This window comes from Trachypithecus francoisi, unplaced genomic scaffold (assembly GCF_009764315.1).
Source record: "Trachypithecus francoisi isolate TF-2019V2 unplaced genomic scaffold, Tfra_2.0 Lachesis_group10, whole genome shotgun sequence".
NCBI classification, from domain to species: Eukaryota; Metazoa; Chordata; class Mammalia; order Primates; family Cercopithecidae; genus Trachypithecus; species Trachypithecus francoisi.
In genome coordinates this window covers 13021490-13038909 of record NW_022681455.1, presented here as the reverse complement: position 1 = coordinate 13038909, position 17420 = coordinate 13021490, and the positions used below count along the sequence as shown (strand labels likewise).

The following is a 17420-nucleotide window of genomic DNA, read 5'->3' as shown; positions in this document are numbered from 1 at the left end:
CTGTTGGCTAATTATTGTGAGGAAGAGTTTAGTCTCAATTAAGCTAAATTGAAATAATTGTCTTTGGCAGGCATTCTCTAATGTTTAAGTCCACAGTATTTAATTACCCTAACCACAGACAGCACATTCAGCTTCTTAGAGGTGCACTTTGCAGGTGACTCATTCAAGAAGATCCATCAGGATGCAGATAAAAGTAGAATCAGATGTTCCACAGAAGTAATATTATATTTATTTTATGCTAGAGACAAGCGGATTGTAACATTTGTTCTTAACATTTGTTTTTTGTTTTATTTTTTGTTTGTTTCTTTTGTTTTGTTTTTGAGATGGAGTCTTACTCTATCGCCCAGGCTGGAGTGCAGTGGCATGATCTTGGCTCATTGCAACCTCCACCTCCCGGGTTCAAGCAATTCTCCTGCCTCAGCCTCCTGAGTAGCTGGGATTACAGGTGCATGCCACCATGCCCAGCTAATTTTTTGTATTTTTAGTAGAGACGGTTTTTCACCATGTTGGCCAGGCTGGTCTCCGATTCCTGACCTCAAGTGAAGCACCTGCCTTGGCCTCCCCAAGTGCTGGGATTACAGGCACGAGCCACTGCACCTGTCCTGTTCTTAACATTTTTAAGATAACATTTTCTCTCTCTCTCTTTTTTTTTTTTGTACAAGATTCTGAGTTCTCAATTATGTGTCTAAGTATTTGAGCATATATTTTTGGTAGAGATGGGGTTTCACCACATTGCCTGGGCTGGTCTCAAACTCCTGGGCTCAAGTGATCCTCCCATCTCGGCCTCCCAAAGTGCTGGGATTACAAGCATGAGTCACCGTATCCGGCCTAGGAATACCCTATGCAGTGGTGAAAATACAAGACATGTTGCTAGATTTTCATAGCTGAATGTCAACTCCATAGTTAGTGTGTCTGGAATCTAAAGCATTTAGCTCTTTCTTTTATCAGGAACACAGAAATAGCCACTCAAGGCTCTTACTAGAGAAGTCAAGTATGAATTCCCTGCAATCTAATACTCAACAACTCACATGAAATATCTGATTTTAAGAGAGGCAGACAAAAATATTAACCCAATTTCTCAGGTCAGAGGTTCTCAATGCTAGCTATACATTAGGATTGCCTGAGGTACTTTAAAAATACCTATGCCCAAGTCCCACCCAGAATATTTGAGTTAGAATTTTTAAAAGGCTGTCAAGGGTCATGAACCACTCTTCTAGAACCTTGTTTCTCCAAGTGTGGTGCATGGATTAGCAGCATTACCATCACCTGGGAGGTTGTTAGAAACGTAACATCTTGAGCCCCACTTCAGACCTGCTGAATCAGAATCTGTGGATAACAAGATTCCCAGGAGATTCTAATGCATTTGAAAGTTTGACGACCACCTTTTTTTTTTTTTTAAAGAAGATTCTATACATTTTTACCATCAGATCATCAAAAAGCAGCACAGTGGCAGAACTCCCTGGTGAAATGCCTTCACTGAACTCTAGTTTCATGATTTGCCTGGGGATCAGTGGAGTCTATTTGTGTCAATTATACAATTCTTATCAAAGACATTTTCCTACTATATATCCAAAATCCCTTGTACAAGAATCCAAACAACAAAAATCCTTTCACATTTTAGTGACAAAAAAAGCTCATGTCACCAGATGAATTTAGTTGCTCCTTAGTTCAGACAGAAAGTTGAATGATGTTTGCAAGGGGCTGCGGGGAAGGGGAATGAAAAGTTATTGTTTAACGGTCACAGTGTTTCACTCTTGCAAATGAAGAGTTCTGGAGAGGGAGGGATGGTGATGATGGTTGCACAATACTCCGAATGTACTTTATGCCACAAGCCTGAAGACTTCAATATAGTAACGATGCTAAATTTCATGTTATGTGTATTTTGCCATGAAAAAAAAAATTAAAGAAACTCAGGAAGAAAGAGAATTTTTCTTTTCCTTTTCCTGGAGTCAATGGCTCCTTTGAAGCTGCTGTTTTCCAAGCTCCTTTGTGAAATTTTACCTTAGGCTTTTAAGGGCTACAATGCTAACATGATTTCAGTAGGGAAGTTATCTCTGAACCATCATTTAGCAAATGGAATGTGGGGAAGGGGGCATGAGATTCCACGAAGGGTGATGAGTTTGGGTGGAAATCATGGAAGCCCGTGATCACCCTTCCCTTGGGTTATTTTCCCTGAAAGAGTTCTATAATTCTGGTGAGTGGAGAGGGCACACAACACAGACTCCCTGAAGGAATTCTAAAGCCAGCTCGGTCATGTTGGAAACCTCGGTATCCAGGGCTTGCCCCCACAACCAAATCCAGAACCACTGCTCAGGCCTCTGTTAGCTCTTGGCAAAACGGAACTTCCTGTTTTCAAGATAGTGTGTTAAAATGGCTCATAAAAGCTTTCTTGGACAAAACTAGTCCTTGCAAAACAATATTTTGATGATTAAACTATAGATGAATCAGAAACATATGGAGCGAATTTCCCTTGGGTTTGGCAAAGTACGCTTTGGACTTGATTCCGTCCAGGATACTTGAAAGATGGTTTCAAGTGTTTGTGGAATCAAATGCGGCTTAGCTTTTCCCAGTTCCATTTCTAGGGAATGGAAGTTTAAGAAGAGGAAGAAGATTTCTTGGGTTTCTTTGTCATAGCCTTTGTTTCTACACTACCAGGTCTCTACACACATGCAGAATTTACTCACCTAAGAGTTACAGTTGAATAAGTATATAGCACAGTTGCCAGCAGCATTGCTTTTCTCTCTCTCCCTGGTTTCGGTATAGTTCAGCAGGTTTCTTCTTTAATTTATAAATGAAGGGTTTCAGACTTGCTTATTTCAAAGAATAGAGACTCCCTTGTAGGAGAACTCTTTTCCACTTAGCTACAAAGATTCAAGCTTACTTTTCTTCTTGCAGCCCTCAGCATTTGAACTCTGTGGGCAGACGTGTTTTCATAGAGTGCCACAGCTTCAGAGAGAGCACTTTCCATGTGGTCAGAAAGAATGCTCACCTCCTTGGACATCTTGGAGGGCCACTTGAGAAACAAGGAAGGGGCCCAATATTCTGATAAGGGTTTTCCCCTATTCTGTATTGTCCACATTTTTTAATATATGAAGATGAAACATTTGCTGTATTTGGAATCACTTTTATCCATAAGAACGGTACTAAGAGGGCTGTGGGAATAGCCCTTAATACCTAAGTACTGAGGATTATTTAATTTTGTAATATCTGAGGAACATGGGCAAGTAATTCTCAGCAATACAAATTTGGGAAACTTAAAGAGAGACTTCAGGTCTTTAAAAAGGTTCAGAGATAATTCACATTAGAGACAAAATGTAAAGCAAGGACCATGTCATTTTATTCCAGATTCTCCAAATCTAGTAGAAAAAATAGTATAACCATGCTTCTCCTCTGTTAATGAGCACGTCTGTAAGTCACCTGTAGCTCCATTCATGTGAAATGCCAAGAGTGACTTCTTAGTAACATATATTATATTCTAGGAAACACTGAAATGTTCACATATTTTTACTAAACAGCACAATATAACATAACACAAATAAAATGTCCAATTTTTTCAGCTACCAAATAATTTTAACCACCCTTTTGCAATATCAGCAAAACAAAACAAGAAAACCTAAAGGCTAGGAGAGAAGTACAACCTTCCTGTGGAAGAAAAGAATTTGAACAAAAACATGAAGGTAGAAAAATATGTGGTATAAGCAGAATGTTGGAAAAAGTAAAAATAAAAACAAGAAACTAGAGAACAAGGTCAGGTATCATTAACATTAGTGCTTCTCTTCCTCCAAGATCTGAAACTCCAAAACGTCTCACTGTGATCACAACCAGCCAGGGTCCCCTTGCCTGGGTTTGCATTCCCTGTTCTGTGCTTTATCAGCAGGATGTCCAGGGACAAGTTACTTTACTTCTTTGAGCCTCACTATCCTCATCTGTAACATGGGTATAATAGTCCCTCTTTCTCTCCCATAGGGTCGTGAAGATTCAATGAGATCATTTAGCAAGAATCTCTCAGCGGCATCTGAACATAGTGAGTGCTCAGAAAGTAAGAGCTGGCCCGTCTGCCCCCAGCCTGAGTCCTTACTTGCTGCTGGAGCTGCTTCTTACCCTCCCTGCAACCTTGACTCTCAGGCCCTCCAGACTCGACCTTCCATTGCCTCCACCTGACTTCAGGGTCCTCCTGCACCCCTTCCTCCTCGTAGCCTTCCCCATGTGCAGTCAGTGGCCAAAGCCTATTGATTCTACTCCCTCAATCGTTTACACTTTGCCTCCTCTCTTCCATTCCTTGCCATCACCATGTCCAGGCCCTTTATTGTCTTTAGAAATGTGTGCCATTTATGACATTCCAGTCTGAGTTCATGCTAGCTGTGCAGCTTCTGACAAATTTCTTATTTCTGCAACCCTCAGTTTATTTCTCTGCAGGAAGGAAATAACTAATGGATTCTCACTGTTTATGGCAGTTTTGTCTCATAAAGTCACTGTGAACACTGGATTGGTGAATACTGAACCATTGCTACTGGAGGAAATGCAAGGCAAAGTCTCTGTGAGCATGTTTTCTTCAGCCCACCTGTACATACCTTAGGTTGACTGTCTGTTTCTGTTGAACCACACCAGATTTAACACATACTGTTGATTCATCAACATTGAAGCCACACGGCCAACAGCACTATCACTCAAGCCTGAGCCACACTCATTGCATGTTCTCCATAAAGCTCGTCACAGCTTCCCTGAAGTTTAGAAGCACTGTATGACACTTCAGCATGACGCTTGGGGCCATTCTAAACAGCAAAACCACCAACAAAAAGCACCAAAATGCAAAAAAAAAAAAAAAAGGCACAAAATAGACTGTAAAAAGGACACATCAACAGGATGAGAGCTCAAACAAGGAGGCAGAGCCTCGCTTTGTTCCATCTCAGCTCAAATTTTCGCTGCTCTGCACATGTCTGTAAATGACTGTGAAAACGCCACAAGGACTGATTTTTGGGGTTACAAATACATTCTAGTGAGTAGGCAAATTTTGCAAAAGCAGAATCCAAGAAAAATGAGGATTGACTGTACAGTCAGCCCTCTCTGTTCAATCCATGGGGAAAAAATAAAAAGTAACAATACAGCAATAAAAATAACACAAATTTAATAAACAATACAGTATAACAACTATTTACATAGCATTTACATTCTGTTAGGTATTATATGTAAGCTAGAGATGATTTAAACTATGTGTGAGGATATGCATAGATTACATGCAAATATTACACTATTTTATATCAGGAACTTGAGCATGGCGGGGGTCGGGAGGCTGCGGGAGAGAGTGGAGGTGTCCAGAAACCTGCACTGTGGTTCCCAGGGAAGACTGTGTTCGTACCTAAACAGACCTTGGAAAAATGAGGACCGGCTGTATTTGTCATGCAGGCTTGCTGTACAGATTAAAGGACATAATCTAAGAAGCAAGTACTAGGCAATTAACAAGTGAAAGCTGTTACTATTATTTATCGTCATTATTATTTATTACCATTATGTTCCTCACTGCTGCAGTTGCATTTGTAACTGATGGTGCCTCCATCTCCATGTGCCACCTGACACATAGACTTAAACTCTAACCATGTCACTTCTGGGCTTGGTAGTCAAATTCTTTTCAATGCATCTACCATCGATCCCTTTCTCTCTACCCTCTCATTCAACAAAACTGGCCTGGCCACCATGCCTCATGTACACTCCAGGCATGCCTTCCCCGCTGAATTGGCATTCCACTTACTCTCCCTCCTTTGTTGAAAATGTCTCCTGCTCCCTCCTTCCCTCCCCCATTCTCCTATATTAAAATATATCTATTCAGCTCTCAAGACTCTTAGGTTAAAAACATCTCTAAAGCCTTTTCTAGCCAGAATTAATATCTCCCTCTTATCATCCTCAATAATCTTTTTTTTTCTGTTCTCATGGAAGCTGTCATTTTCCATATTTTGTTAAAACTTTTATGTACATGTTTTATTTCCCTGAATAGGTATGAGTAGATCTGATTCCTTTTCTCATATACTGTGGAACTCTTTGCACAATACTGTGTCTTTAGTACAGTAGATAATAAATGCTTACTGATTAAATACAATAACAAAAATACTCACAAGGTAGTTGGTTTTGCTTTACTGAAAAAGACATGATATTTGTAAAAACACTTTTTTTTTTACTTGAGAAATTCTGCATATGAACAAACCAACTTTAAATTAAAAAGAGAGTTCCTAATTTATATGAAAGCCAAAGGGAGCCAATACTAACTAGTTTTCTTAAAGTCTGGTGACTCATTCCTGAACGTTTGTCCTAAACATCTGCAGCCTCCAGGCCCTTTTTCGGGTAAGTCATGAACCTTGAAATCAGAGCTAAATAATACAGGTGCCAACATACTCCGAATTACATCACAGGGTCTTTCAACAGCCTCATTCTAATAACAACAAGAGCACTTCACACTTGGTGAGATCACTGCATCTAAATAGCTTGAAGCTTGGGCAAACTAATTTTGTACATTAACCTGTTGCTCTCTGCCTCTGAACTGGAGCCTGGTATAGGGTAAGTCTGTCTACTCATGACTGAGCGTGTTCCTGTTTGTGAGAATCGGGAGGTGGGATCATAATGCCCAGGGAACAAATACTTCCTTCTTGAGCACTGGAGGCATACCGTATTTTTAATGAAGAAAGACATAGCAGGGTGTTTTACAAGTTACTAAATGTGTGCTCCTTTGTTCCTCCTGATATATTTTTTCCCAATCATCAGTTGTTTTTTTTTAAAAGAAAATCAAAGTACATGTCTTGCCTGAATGATTTCCTCCTTTATGTTGCATTTTCCTGTTTGAATGGAGGATCCAGGCTGCTACCAGGGAACTGGTCTATGCCTTACCAAAGTGTGCAAATGGTCCCGGTAATGGTGCAGCTGCGGAGGGGAAGAGGAAGCAGTGAGCAGGCTCACCCTCATCTGTGGGGGCCTGCAAATCACCTGCTCCACTCTTGTTATTACTTTCTCGTCCATGCCTTTTCATGTCTGTTAATTTGGAAGAGGCGTCAGTTCCCCTGCACTTCCCATATTTGTAAGAATACTTCAGCTATGAGCTGGACTTCCTGTCTCTTTCTCTGAATTCTGAGATCCAACATTTAGAAAGGAAGTGACTTGTAAATACCACTTGCAAATCATCTTCCTCTGTACTGACCAATTCTGTTTCAAAAATATATAAATCAATGTGTGTGTGTGTGTGTGTGTGCACGCATGTGCTGAGGTGTGTGTATTTCAAGTAACCATGTCCTTGAATATCACTGTTCATGCTGAATGGAGATAGGGAGAGCTGGGGACTGACCAGAAACACAGAAGGCCATGAATGGTTCTGCAGAACATGGCAGGAACCTGGATGATAGGATCAGTCTTTTGTAAGTGATGAAACAGTGAAAGGAAGTGGGAAATTATCCAGAGACATGCCATAATCCTTTTGACCTCAAAGGAACATCTAATTCAAAACTACGTTAAATCCATTCTCCAAGAACAGCTGTCACCACAAAGCTGCAAAACTTGTTAGGTACAATCTACCAGTGCTTTGACAGAATGCCCAGGTGGAAGTCAGTAAAACAAGGTCCTCCCTTTCCCTTGTGATTAATATACTCTAGGGAGTCAAGCTTCTCTGGAAGCTTGGCCCAGGTCTACCAGGCTGCCTTTCCTGGAGTCTCCTCATAGCAGTTTGGCAATACCATTTTCTTCTAAGGTGGTACCATGTTCCCTAATGGATCTGATCAATTCCTAAAACAAGAAGAATGCATCTTTTAATGAGTTTTCTTAATCAACTTGATAGCTGTTTGGAGCCAAATTGTGCTCCCTCCCAAATTCATATGTTGAGGCCCTGACCCCTAGTATGTGACCTGAGAATGTGACTATATTTGGAGAAAGGGCCTTGAAAGAGATGATTAATGTTAAATGGGGTAATAAGGGTGGGGGCAAATCCAATATGACTCGTGTCTTTATAGAAGAGATTAGGGCCAGACACGGTGGCTCATCCCAGCATTTTGGGAGGCCAAGGAGGGAGATCACTTGAGCCCAGGAGTTCGAGACCAGCCTGGACAACATAGCAAGGCTCTGTCCCTACAAAAAATTAAAAAATAAAGAAATTAGCTTGGGTGGTGTCACACCCCTGTGGTCCCAGCTACACAGAAGGCTTAGGCGGGAGGTTCACTTGAGCCCAGGAGATCAAGGCTCCAGAGAGCTGAGATCACACCACTGCACCCAAGCCTGGGTGACAGAGACAGATCCTGACTCAAAACCAAAAACAAAAACAACAAAAAAAGAGAAGAAGATTAGGCCACAGACAGCCACAGACCAAGGGGCAACTGTGTGGGAGGACAAGGTGAGAATGAGGTCATCTACAAGCCAAGGAGCAAGACCGCAGGAAAAATAAACCTTACCAGTTCCCCAGTCTTGGACCTTCCAGCCTCCAAAACTGTGAGAAAATAAATTACTATTGTTTCAGCGACCCAGTAGCGTTTTGTTATGGCAGCCTTAGCCAATGGATACATTAAGTATGGACTATCCAAGGTGATTTTCTTCGTTACTATCTATAAGAAAATCCTGGTTTTCAGTAACACACATATTCCTTTTTTGGGAGGTCAGTTTCTTTAATCCCAAATAATTATTAACACAAGTTTGTGCTTTAGGTTCTTGTCTTCATTTCAGTTTGGACACAGGATATCATATGTTCCTCTTCAATACCCTGACGGTAGGGTAGGAATTATTTTTGCTATTTTATAAGTGAAGAAACTGACTCTGGCATGATTTACCCAGGGCATATGAATTTATAACCAGGTCTTTCAATACCACTTCCTCTGCTGCTTCTCCAACATTCCACTCCTTCTTCTTTTTCCTAACATTAGAATACACCCAAGTTTGGGTGTTTTTCCATCCCAGTTGTTTCTGAAACATGTGTCTCATCTTTCTGTATTCTGTTGGATTATTTTTTTCTGTTTCTCTTAAGTTTAGACATTTGTGTTATCTTTGTGATGGATTTCTTAGAAGAAGACACCCTACACTGTTTTTCACTCTTCCTTGTTTAGGACAAGTTCCAGGAGAGGTTTTTTTATCCAGTTAGTTTCCTAGAGAAGCTCAAGCTACACCTAGAGAACCTTTTATGAAACCCTTTCCCAGCAACCGTGGATCCAGAACTTTGTAGGAAGCTGAAATACTCATGGAATGCCAAAATTAAGGGCCTTTGGCATCTTTACCCTTTAGAGTAATTATGCTGCTGTCTTTGGACTTTACAGTATATGATCAGGAGCTTGCTTTATGGGAGGCATTAAATCCCCATGTTAGGAGACTGCAAAAAGAAAATAAAAACACTGTCATTAAGGGGCCATTTAGGGGTAGCAGATTCTGTGTTGTCCCTAGTGGAGGCTTGGAAGTGTATAGTTATGGATCACTATAGCCCATCTGTAGTCATTTTCCAACTTGGGTAAAAGCCTACAGGAGGCTGGGCGCGGTGGCTCGCGCCTGTATTCCCAGCACTTTGGGAGGCTGAGGCAGGCGGATCACGAGGTCAGGAGATCGAGACCATCCTGGCTAACATGGTGAAACCCCATCTCTACTAAAAATACAAAAAATTAACCGGGCGTGGTGGCGAGCTCCTGTAGTCCCAGCTACTTGGGAGGCTGAGGCAGGAGAATGGCGTGAACCCGGGAGGCGGAGCTTACAATAAGCCGAGATCGTGCCACTGCTCTCCAGCCTGAGAGTGAGACTCCATCTCAGAAAACAACAACAACAACAACAACAACAAGCCTACATGAGCCCTGAGCCCATCAGATTCAGGATGAGAAAAGGGCAGAATCACAACTTACAGCATGGGTGAAGCAGGAAAAATCAAACCTACTACATCCATTAGAAGGTGTTTGGGGCTGTCCAGAGACAAGGGCTACTTTGTCCTTGTTGGACCCTCCCTGGTGTGGGGTCACTGTGACCCAGTGGTAGAGTGCAGGGAGTCTGGCGACAAATGTTGTTTATCTGCTGCTGCCACTGATGCCCTCTGTGGCTTAAACCAGTTCAGTTGACCCTTTTGTCCAAAACACGCAGACAATCATGCTTTCTCATATAGAGAAATACAAGTGTTATTGAATTAATTCCAAAATATTTGTAGGAGCTCAAATGTGAGCTAAAGTTTCACACGTATTCTTTACTCACTGGCACATTCAAGGGAAAAAGTGACCTGGTTTTTCAAGTACTTTGTGGTCACTAGATACCATAAATGATAACAAAAATAGTAGCAAGTACTTTTTCAGGCACTAAGTGTGCCAGGCACAGCACTACGGGATGTTCTATATAATTTACTTCCCATACAGCCTATGAGGTAAAGCACTGTTACTCTCCAATTTTATGGATGAGGAAACTGAGCCTTAGAAAAGTCAGCAAACTTGCTCAATGTCACTCACTGAAAAGGTAGCATAATTGGAATGGAAACCTCAGTCAACCTAACTAAAAACATTAAGCTTTTAATCAACGCACCTTGATTTCCATAAAGACTGAATTTTCAAAATCTGTCCTATTTCACCAGCTGTCCCATAACTTGTTGGACTATCCCAGAAATTAACAAAACCTGGCATCCACACTGCATTTCTTAGACCGTCTCTCATGCTGAAAGCAACATAAAAGTCCTCTGTAAGGTCACAAGTCCTGGTCCTTGACATAGAAAACGTGGGCACCACAATCTATGCAGATGAGCAAATTTTATTGAATTAGAGTGGAAGGCAATGCGCTCAAAACCAAGACTGTTGAGCATCATGTTATCTTCTGTGATTTGGGAGGCACCAATGAGCTTTGTAGTACCTGGAGGTCATCCTCATGAATCTCAGTCCTCATAAAATTATTGAAATGTAGAAAGGTAAGTTTCCAGCAAGTTTCAACAGATGGAAATCCAGATAAAAGGAACTCACTCTGCTGATATTAATTATTTAAGCAATGTTTACTCGAGAGACTGCCATGGCCTTAAAAAGGGGCTCTATGAGCTGTTCTTTTACATTACGAATATTTATAATATTATAGCATCTCCATTTCAAGTATGTACTTTAGTGAAAAACTTTGTTATGCTTTTTTAGCTTTGTTGTTTAGTTTTGTTTGTTGAGCATCAGAAGAGATGGGAGTGATAGGGCCACAGTAGAGAAAAGACTAGAAATTCACGATCCACAGTCTTTTTGCTTCCCAAATGTGGTCCATGATTTTGAAGATTAAAGAACCACAGATTTAAGATCATTTTTTAATTCCAATATTCAAATATCTTCTTAAAAGATAAATTGTACCACTTTAAAGAGTTGTTTCCGTTTTCTTTTCTTTTTTCTTTTTTTTTTTTTTCGAGATAGAGTCTCACTCCATCACCCAGATAGGGTGCAGTGGTGAGATCTGGGCTCACTGCAACCTCTACCTCCTGGGTTCAAGCTGTTCTTGTGCCGCAGCCTCCCCAGTAGCTGGGACTACAGGCGTGTGCCACCACGCCCAGCTAAGTTTTGTATTTTTAGTAGATACAGGGTTTCACCATGTTGGCCAGGCTAGTCTCGAACTCCTGACCTCAAGTAATCCATCCACCTCGGCCTGCCACAGTGCTGGGATTACAGGCGTAAGCCACCATGCCCAGCTCCTCTTTAAAGAGTTGTTTCTGTTGGATACATTCAAATCACATAATTTGCCCAAACTGAGAGAAGGGCAGAAAAAGAAGGAGAAAGGCAGTGAAAACTTGAATACCTCCTCTTTACAGATATTATTCTAAGGACACTTTCCTTTTGGTTCTAACATCACAATATTTTGTTTAGAGCAGCTCATGGGGACAAACAATAAAAAATAAATAACAACTAGAAATAAACTCCTCCAAACTAACACCTTGTGTATTTCTCAGGCTCTTTAGAAGTCAGTGGTGAAAGAATCCATGTAGCATTTCTTATTCATGCTGAGTGAGCTGTTATCGGTTCCCATATTGATTTTTATCTCCATGCAGCAAGCCTCAAAATGCCACTGCCCCAAGCTGGAATCCCACCAAGTCTATCCCTTATGTTTCCGTTTGTTTTCCAAGTCCTCTTTCCCTTTTCTTCAGCCACAAATTCTCCCTGAACCCACTTTCCCCAAAATAACAGCTGCGGATTTGATTTTTTCCTTTCCTGTCTCTTTAAGTCAGAAACTTCCTGAGGTTCCTAAGAGCTGCCTGCCTCAGCAGGCACCAGGACTCCCAGCAAGTCTCCATTGCAGTGAGATTTGCAAGTGAATCTCCTTTGAAAACCATCACCAGTTTTGTATCCATCTCCTCTGACTTTGAGGCATCTACACTAACACTGTGGGCTCCAGGATATCCTATGAACCCGGTCTGAGGATTTCAAAACCAAATCTATTCATATTGGCAGCTCCATCAAAGGAAAATTCTCTAAACCGAACAAAGCATAAAACCAATACAAAATCCACCTAACAAATAAACAAAAGGCAATACCATGATTTCAGATGCCAATGCCTACCTTAAAGGCTGCCCAAAGCTCTTTGCTCCCACATGCATCTGCCTCTCTGGGTCTGTTTCCTGGCTTTCCAATAGCTATGCTTTCTTAAATTGAGCAACAGTCTCCTCAAGTGTCGGGCTCTGAAAATACACATGCTACACACGCCCATGCAGCCTCTCAGTGCCAGGCAGCCCCTTCGCCTTCCTTCCCGGCCGTGCCAGTTCCCTGGCCGCTGACCAGCTCCCACGTGGGATGGAATGGAGAAGGGGAGGGTGTCAACCAAAGTCGGGGGATGGATTCAACTCACCGTGGACTAGGTGGCCACCCATCTGGCAGGAAGGGTCCATTTTATCCCTTTTCTAACCTGAAACCGCCTCCACGATGGTCTCTCCAGCCTCATTCAGAGCCCAGAACAGTTGGCAGGCACACCAACCCCTCCTGGGTGTGACCTGCGGGTACTCAGACCTCTCTAAAGTGGCAGCCTCCAGCCGGTGGGGCACAGACTGCCTCTTACCTTCACAGAGCCCCAGTCCTTAAAAGCCCAGCTGGCGTCTCCAAGGAGTCCTGTATTTTACTTGACATCGGAGGCAAACGGTTTCAGAAGCAGGGAACATTTCAAAATGAAACAGAAAGTAACCCGGGGATCCACACCAGACCCCCGACCTGCCTCGGCCATCCCCAATCTCTGGGAGTCTTCTGACTCAGCAAGCCTGTACAGCTGTTTCAGCCTGGAGAGGATTCAGAGGAAACTGCAGCTTGGAAGTCTGGAACTCACGGCCTGGGCTTTTTTTTTTTTTTTTTTTTTTTTTAAGAGTATTTGTTGAGCTTTTTAACATGCAGTTTGTCTCCTTCTGCAGGGAATTACTCAGTGATCCCCGAGTAATGGAACTGACTCAGGGCAGTTCCATTATATAATTCTAACTGCTATTTGATCTCTGATCGGAAAACCACACTTGCCTCCCCTTTCCCCCACCCCCCATCATCATCCACCCCACCCTGCCCCCCAGGAAGGGAAGAGGGAGGGAGACCTCAAAACGTGGAACAATGACAATTAACGTTCCTTGAACCTTCCCTGGAAGGACTGCATTTTTGCAGTGCACTTCATTTGCCTTCAGTTCAACTCTTGAGTAGAGGACCTCCCAAATGCCCATGAGGAGTGAGTGGGAATTTCTCAAGATAGGATGGTAGCATCTTTCTTGATTGTATTTTAGGATGGTTCTCCGTAGATGGGATTAGTCGCTGAATGGATTTTGAAATGATCAAGCGGATCGTCAGTTGAACAACTTCAGGTAGATTTATAAAACATGTGCAAATAAAACCTAAAACCGAGAATCTCTTATTACTTTTGCCACATTTCCATGAAATGCCAAAGGGATGGCTTGGATTGAGGGGTCTTGAGCCAAAATCCCTGCCCTGACCTTGATCCTCATAAACCCGCTCCAGCCACCACAAATAAGCATAATGCCCAAGGGACAACATCTTGCTTTGCTAGGCAAACACCTCTGAAAGGGCAAGCCCCTAGCCTCCACTTTCAACCACATTGTAACCCCTAAGGCCACTCTATATAGACATTTTGAAGCCACACCTGTCCTAGGTCAAGGTAGTAGTAATAATTCCTCAGTGTCCCCCCAGTCCCTGTCTTAGCATCTGTTATCTCTGCCAGATGTTACCCACTAAGGAGCAAGCATGTTCAAACATAATCGTCCCATGAATGGAACTTAAATGGCAATCAATGAGGGTAACACCTAAAGTATCATACAATATGATGTAAAAAACACTCCAACCCGTTTGCTTTTTCCATGTCAAAGCCAAGATGAACTATCTGCATAGCTCTGGGCTCCCAATCTTCTCCCAGCCAGTGGAGCCTTGTTGTTGAATACAGGAAAATAACTATTTTATGTTGATGAGAACAAATGCTAATGTTGGTCAGCCTTCTATGGGTTTTTCTTTTTTTTTGAGACGGAGTCTCGCTCTGTCGCCCAGGCTGGAGTGCAGTGGTGGGATCTCAGCTCACTGCAAGCTCCGCCTCCCAGGTTCACGCCATTCTCCTGCCTCAGCCTCCCTAGTAGCTGGGACTACAGGCGCCTGCCGCCTCGCCCGGCTAGTTTTTTGTCTTTTTTTAGTAGAGACGGGGTTTCACCGTGTTAGCCAGGATGGTCTCGATCTCCTGACCTCGTGATCCGCCCGTCTCGGCCTCCCAAAGTGCTGGGATTACAGGCTTGAGCCACCGCGCCCGGCCCTACTATGGGTTTTTCTAGTCTCACTCCTTTTCTCTCCCCTGGATCTTCCCAACCCATAATCACCAGAGGAAACTACTTTCTCCCTCCTGCCTTTCTCCATTATTGTAAGTAATGTCAGATACTATTTTCATGTTAAAATATGTGACATTAGATACTGTACCCTAAGAATCACTTTCAAAATTCTTTGTAACTATCTATCCACATAGCCCCCTGAGGTCAGCATGGGGTAATGACTGTTCTTATGGAGAGCCAGAGACGCCAGTGTCATAGATAGGAGTTACAAGACGGGTCTCCTACTCTTGGTATTCCGCTTTGCAGAGGAAAACTCAGATAAACATGAGAAAAATATAAATGTGTAAACCTGAAAACCTGAATGACAGATTGATGTCTGTTTATGTCTCTCCCTCCAGGTGTAGTAAATACAAGGTATTGTGGCAGTTGCTATGGTAACTACTTTCTTAATAAGAATAAAGACACATAGGAAGGTGTTAGAGAACATCAGGTGGTGAGACATTCCTCAGTAATGGGAAGAGGATGCAGTAATAAAAAATATACCCTTGGCCTGTATATGGTCATTAAATACTGGCACTGCAAAACTCAAATTTCTTACCAGCATTGTTTGGTTCTAGCCCTATGGCATAATTCAAGTGGTAATCTCTTGGGTGGAACAAGAAAACATCAAATAAGCCTGGAATTGAAATAGTATTAAAGATTCAACTTCTTTCTTGCCACTAGAGGATCATGAAGATTAAAACATCAATCTTGGGTTTGTAACAAGTTCTTTCCTTGTGTCGCCCTAGTTGCCCAAGCTCAGGCCCCCAAAGTCTTATCTTGACTTGACTTGACTTTCTACACATCCTCTCTCTCTGCCCATTTCCCCTAGCCCTCCTAATAGAGCCCTCAATCTTTTTTTTTTTTTTTGAGATGGAGTCTCCCTCTGTCGCCCAGGCTGGAGTGCAGTGTTGCGATCTGGGCTCACTGCAAGCTCCCCCTCTCGGATTTACGCCATTCTCCTGCCTCAGCCTCCTGAGTAGCTGGGACTGCAGGCGCCCGCCACCATGCCCGGCTAATTTTTTGTACTTTTAGTAGAGATGGGGTTTCACTGTGTGAGCCGGGATTACAGGTGTGAGCCACCGCGCCCGGCCAGAACCCTCAATCTTATCAAGTCTACCTGTCACCTTTTCTCAAGTGGCAGGGCCTCAGCCAGTACCCAAACTATCACGAGCACCCCTGCCTGGCCCTCCTGACTTCACTTTCTGACCACTTGAGTTCATTTTCTACCCTGTCTTCAGCGTGAGCACGTGTCCAAGCAGACATTTAATCCTATAGCTACTCAGCTTAAAACTTTTAATGGCAACCTACCGCCTTTCAAATGAAATCCACACTCCTTGCAGTGATATGCTAGGCAATCATAAACTGGCCCTGGGAGCATTTCCAGCTCATCTCTTTGCTGCACATTCTTTGAATTTACCCTAGTCTGCATGCTTAACTGTGGCATGACTTCTCAGTCTCCCTGCCTTTGTTGAAAGTCTGTTTCATCTGCCTGGAATGTTCTTCCTTGAAATGCCTACCCTTACCAAATAGCAAAATCTTTCAAGCCTAGCTCAGCTATCTCCTGTAGTTTTTCCTAATCTTGTGGTCAAAATTAACAGCTTCTTCACCTATGCCATCACGCCACTTTTATAAGTCAATGTGTTATAACATTTATCACATTCAACTATAATCATATAATATGCTATACAAGGACCTTTCCAAGAATACGAATTGTGTGTCATTTACCTATGAACTCACCTTGGGACATAAGAGTATTTCAATGAATGTCTGAGGAATTCTAATGCTCTTCTACTCCTCCTTCTGATTCTCTAATCCCTTGGTGTATCATCGTTATCACCATCATCATTCTCGTCATTACACAGCAGCCAATATTATCAGCACTTACTAGGTATCAAACATTGTGCTAAGCATTTTACACAGATTTCATTTAATTCTAACAAAAAATCTATAAGGCAGGGACTTATAATATCCCCAATTTCTAATAGCTGTGGCATCTCAAATACAGTTTCATTCTTTCAGCCAGTGTTTTTATGTTATTGTTATAAACACCAGTTTAGACAAGTTGATGTGTAGTTATGTCTCCAGAGTGCACAGGGTTATATATTTGTTAACTTATTTGTAAACAGGCTAAGGCATGTGTTTTTGTTTTATATTTTTAGTGTCTCTGACTCTTTAAAGCCTCCAAATTTTAGTGGGATGGGAAAATAGAAAAGTAGCTTACTAGTGTTTTGTGTAGAATGAGAATATTGTAGCTTTTTATCTTTCTTTCTTTCTTTCTCTCTCTCTCTCTCTCTTTCTTTCTTTCTTTCTTTCTTTATTTTGGAGATGGAGTCTTGCTCTGTTGCCCAGGCTGGAGTGCAGTGCCATGATCTCGGCTCACTGCAACCTTCACCTCCTGGGTTCAAGAGATTCTCCTGCCTCAGCCTCTCAAGTAGCTGGGATTACAGGTGCCAGCCACCACGCCAGGCTAATTTTTATGTTTTTAGTAGAGACGAGGTTTTACCACATTGGCCAGGCTAATCTCGGACTCCTGACCTCAGGTGATCCACGTGCCTCAGCCTCCCAAAGTGCTGGGATTACAGGCATGAGCCACCGCACCTGGCAAGAATATTGTAGCTTTGAGTAAGGGCACAAGGGGCGCTGCTCTGTGGATGTCACA

At 42.4% G+C, this 17420-nt stretch overlaps 1 protein-coding gene across 12 annotated transcripts in view; it reads right to left on the bottom strand.

The window, feature by feature from the left end:
• Nucleotides 1–17420, bottom strand: part of PHACTR1 (phosphatase and actin regulator 1) — a 596190-nt gene that overhangs the window by 336340 nt on the left and 242430 nt on the right. The window contains exon 1 of one of the 12 annotated variants that reach the window (XM_033216243.1): nt 12775–13271. The exons of 5 other annotated variants lie outside the window; for them this stretch is intronic. In XM_033216243.1, the coding sequence (XP_033072134.1) occupies nt 12775–12814 (40 nt within the window). In that variant the 5' untranslated portion in view covers nt 12815–13271. Of the gene's footprint in view, nt 1–12488; nt 13272–17420 lie in introns of those variants that run through there. 6 more of the 12 variants (XM_033216245.1, XM_033216247.1, XM_033216251.1 and 3 more) reach the window with 6 other exon arrangements.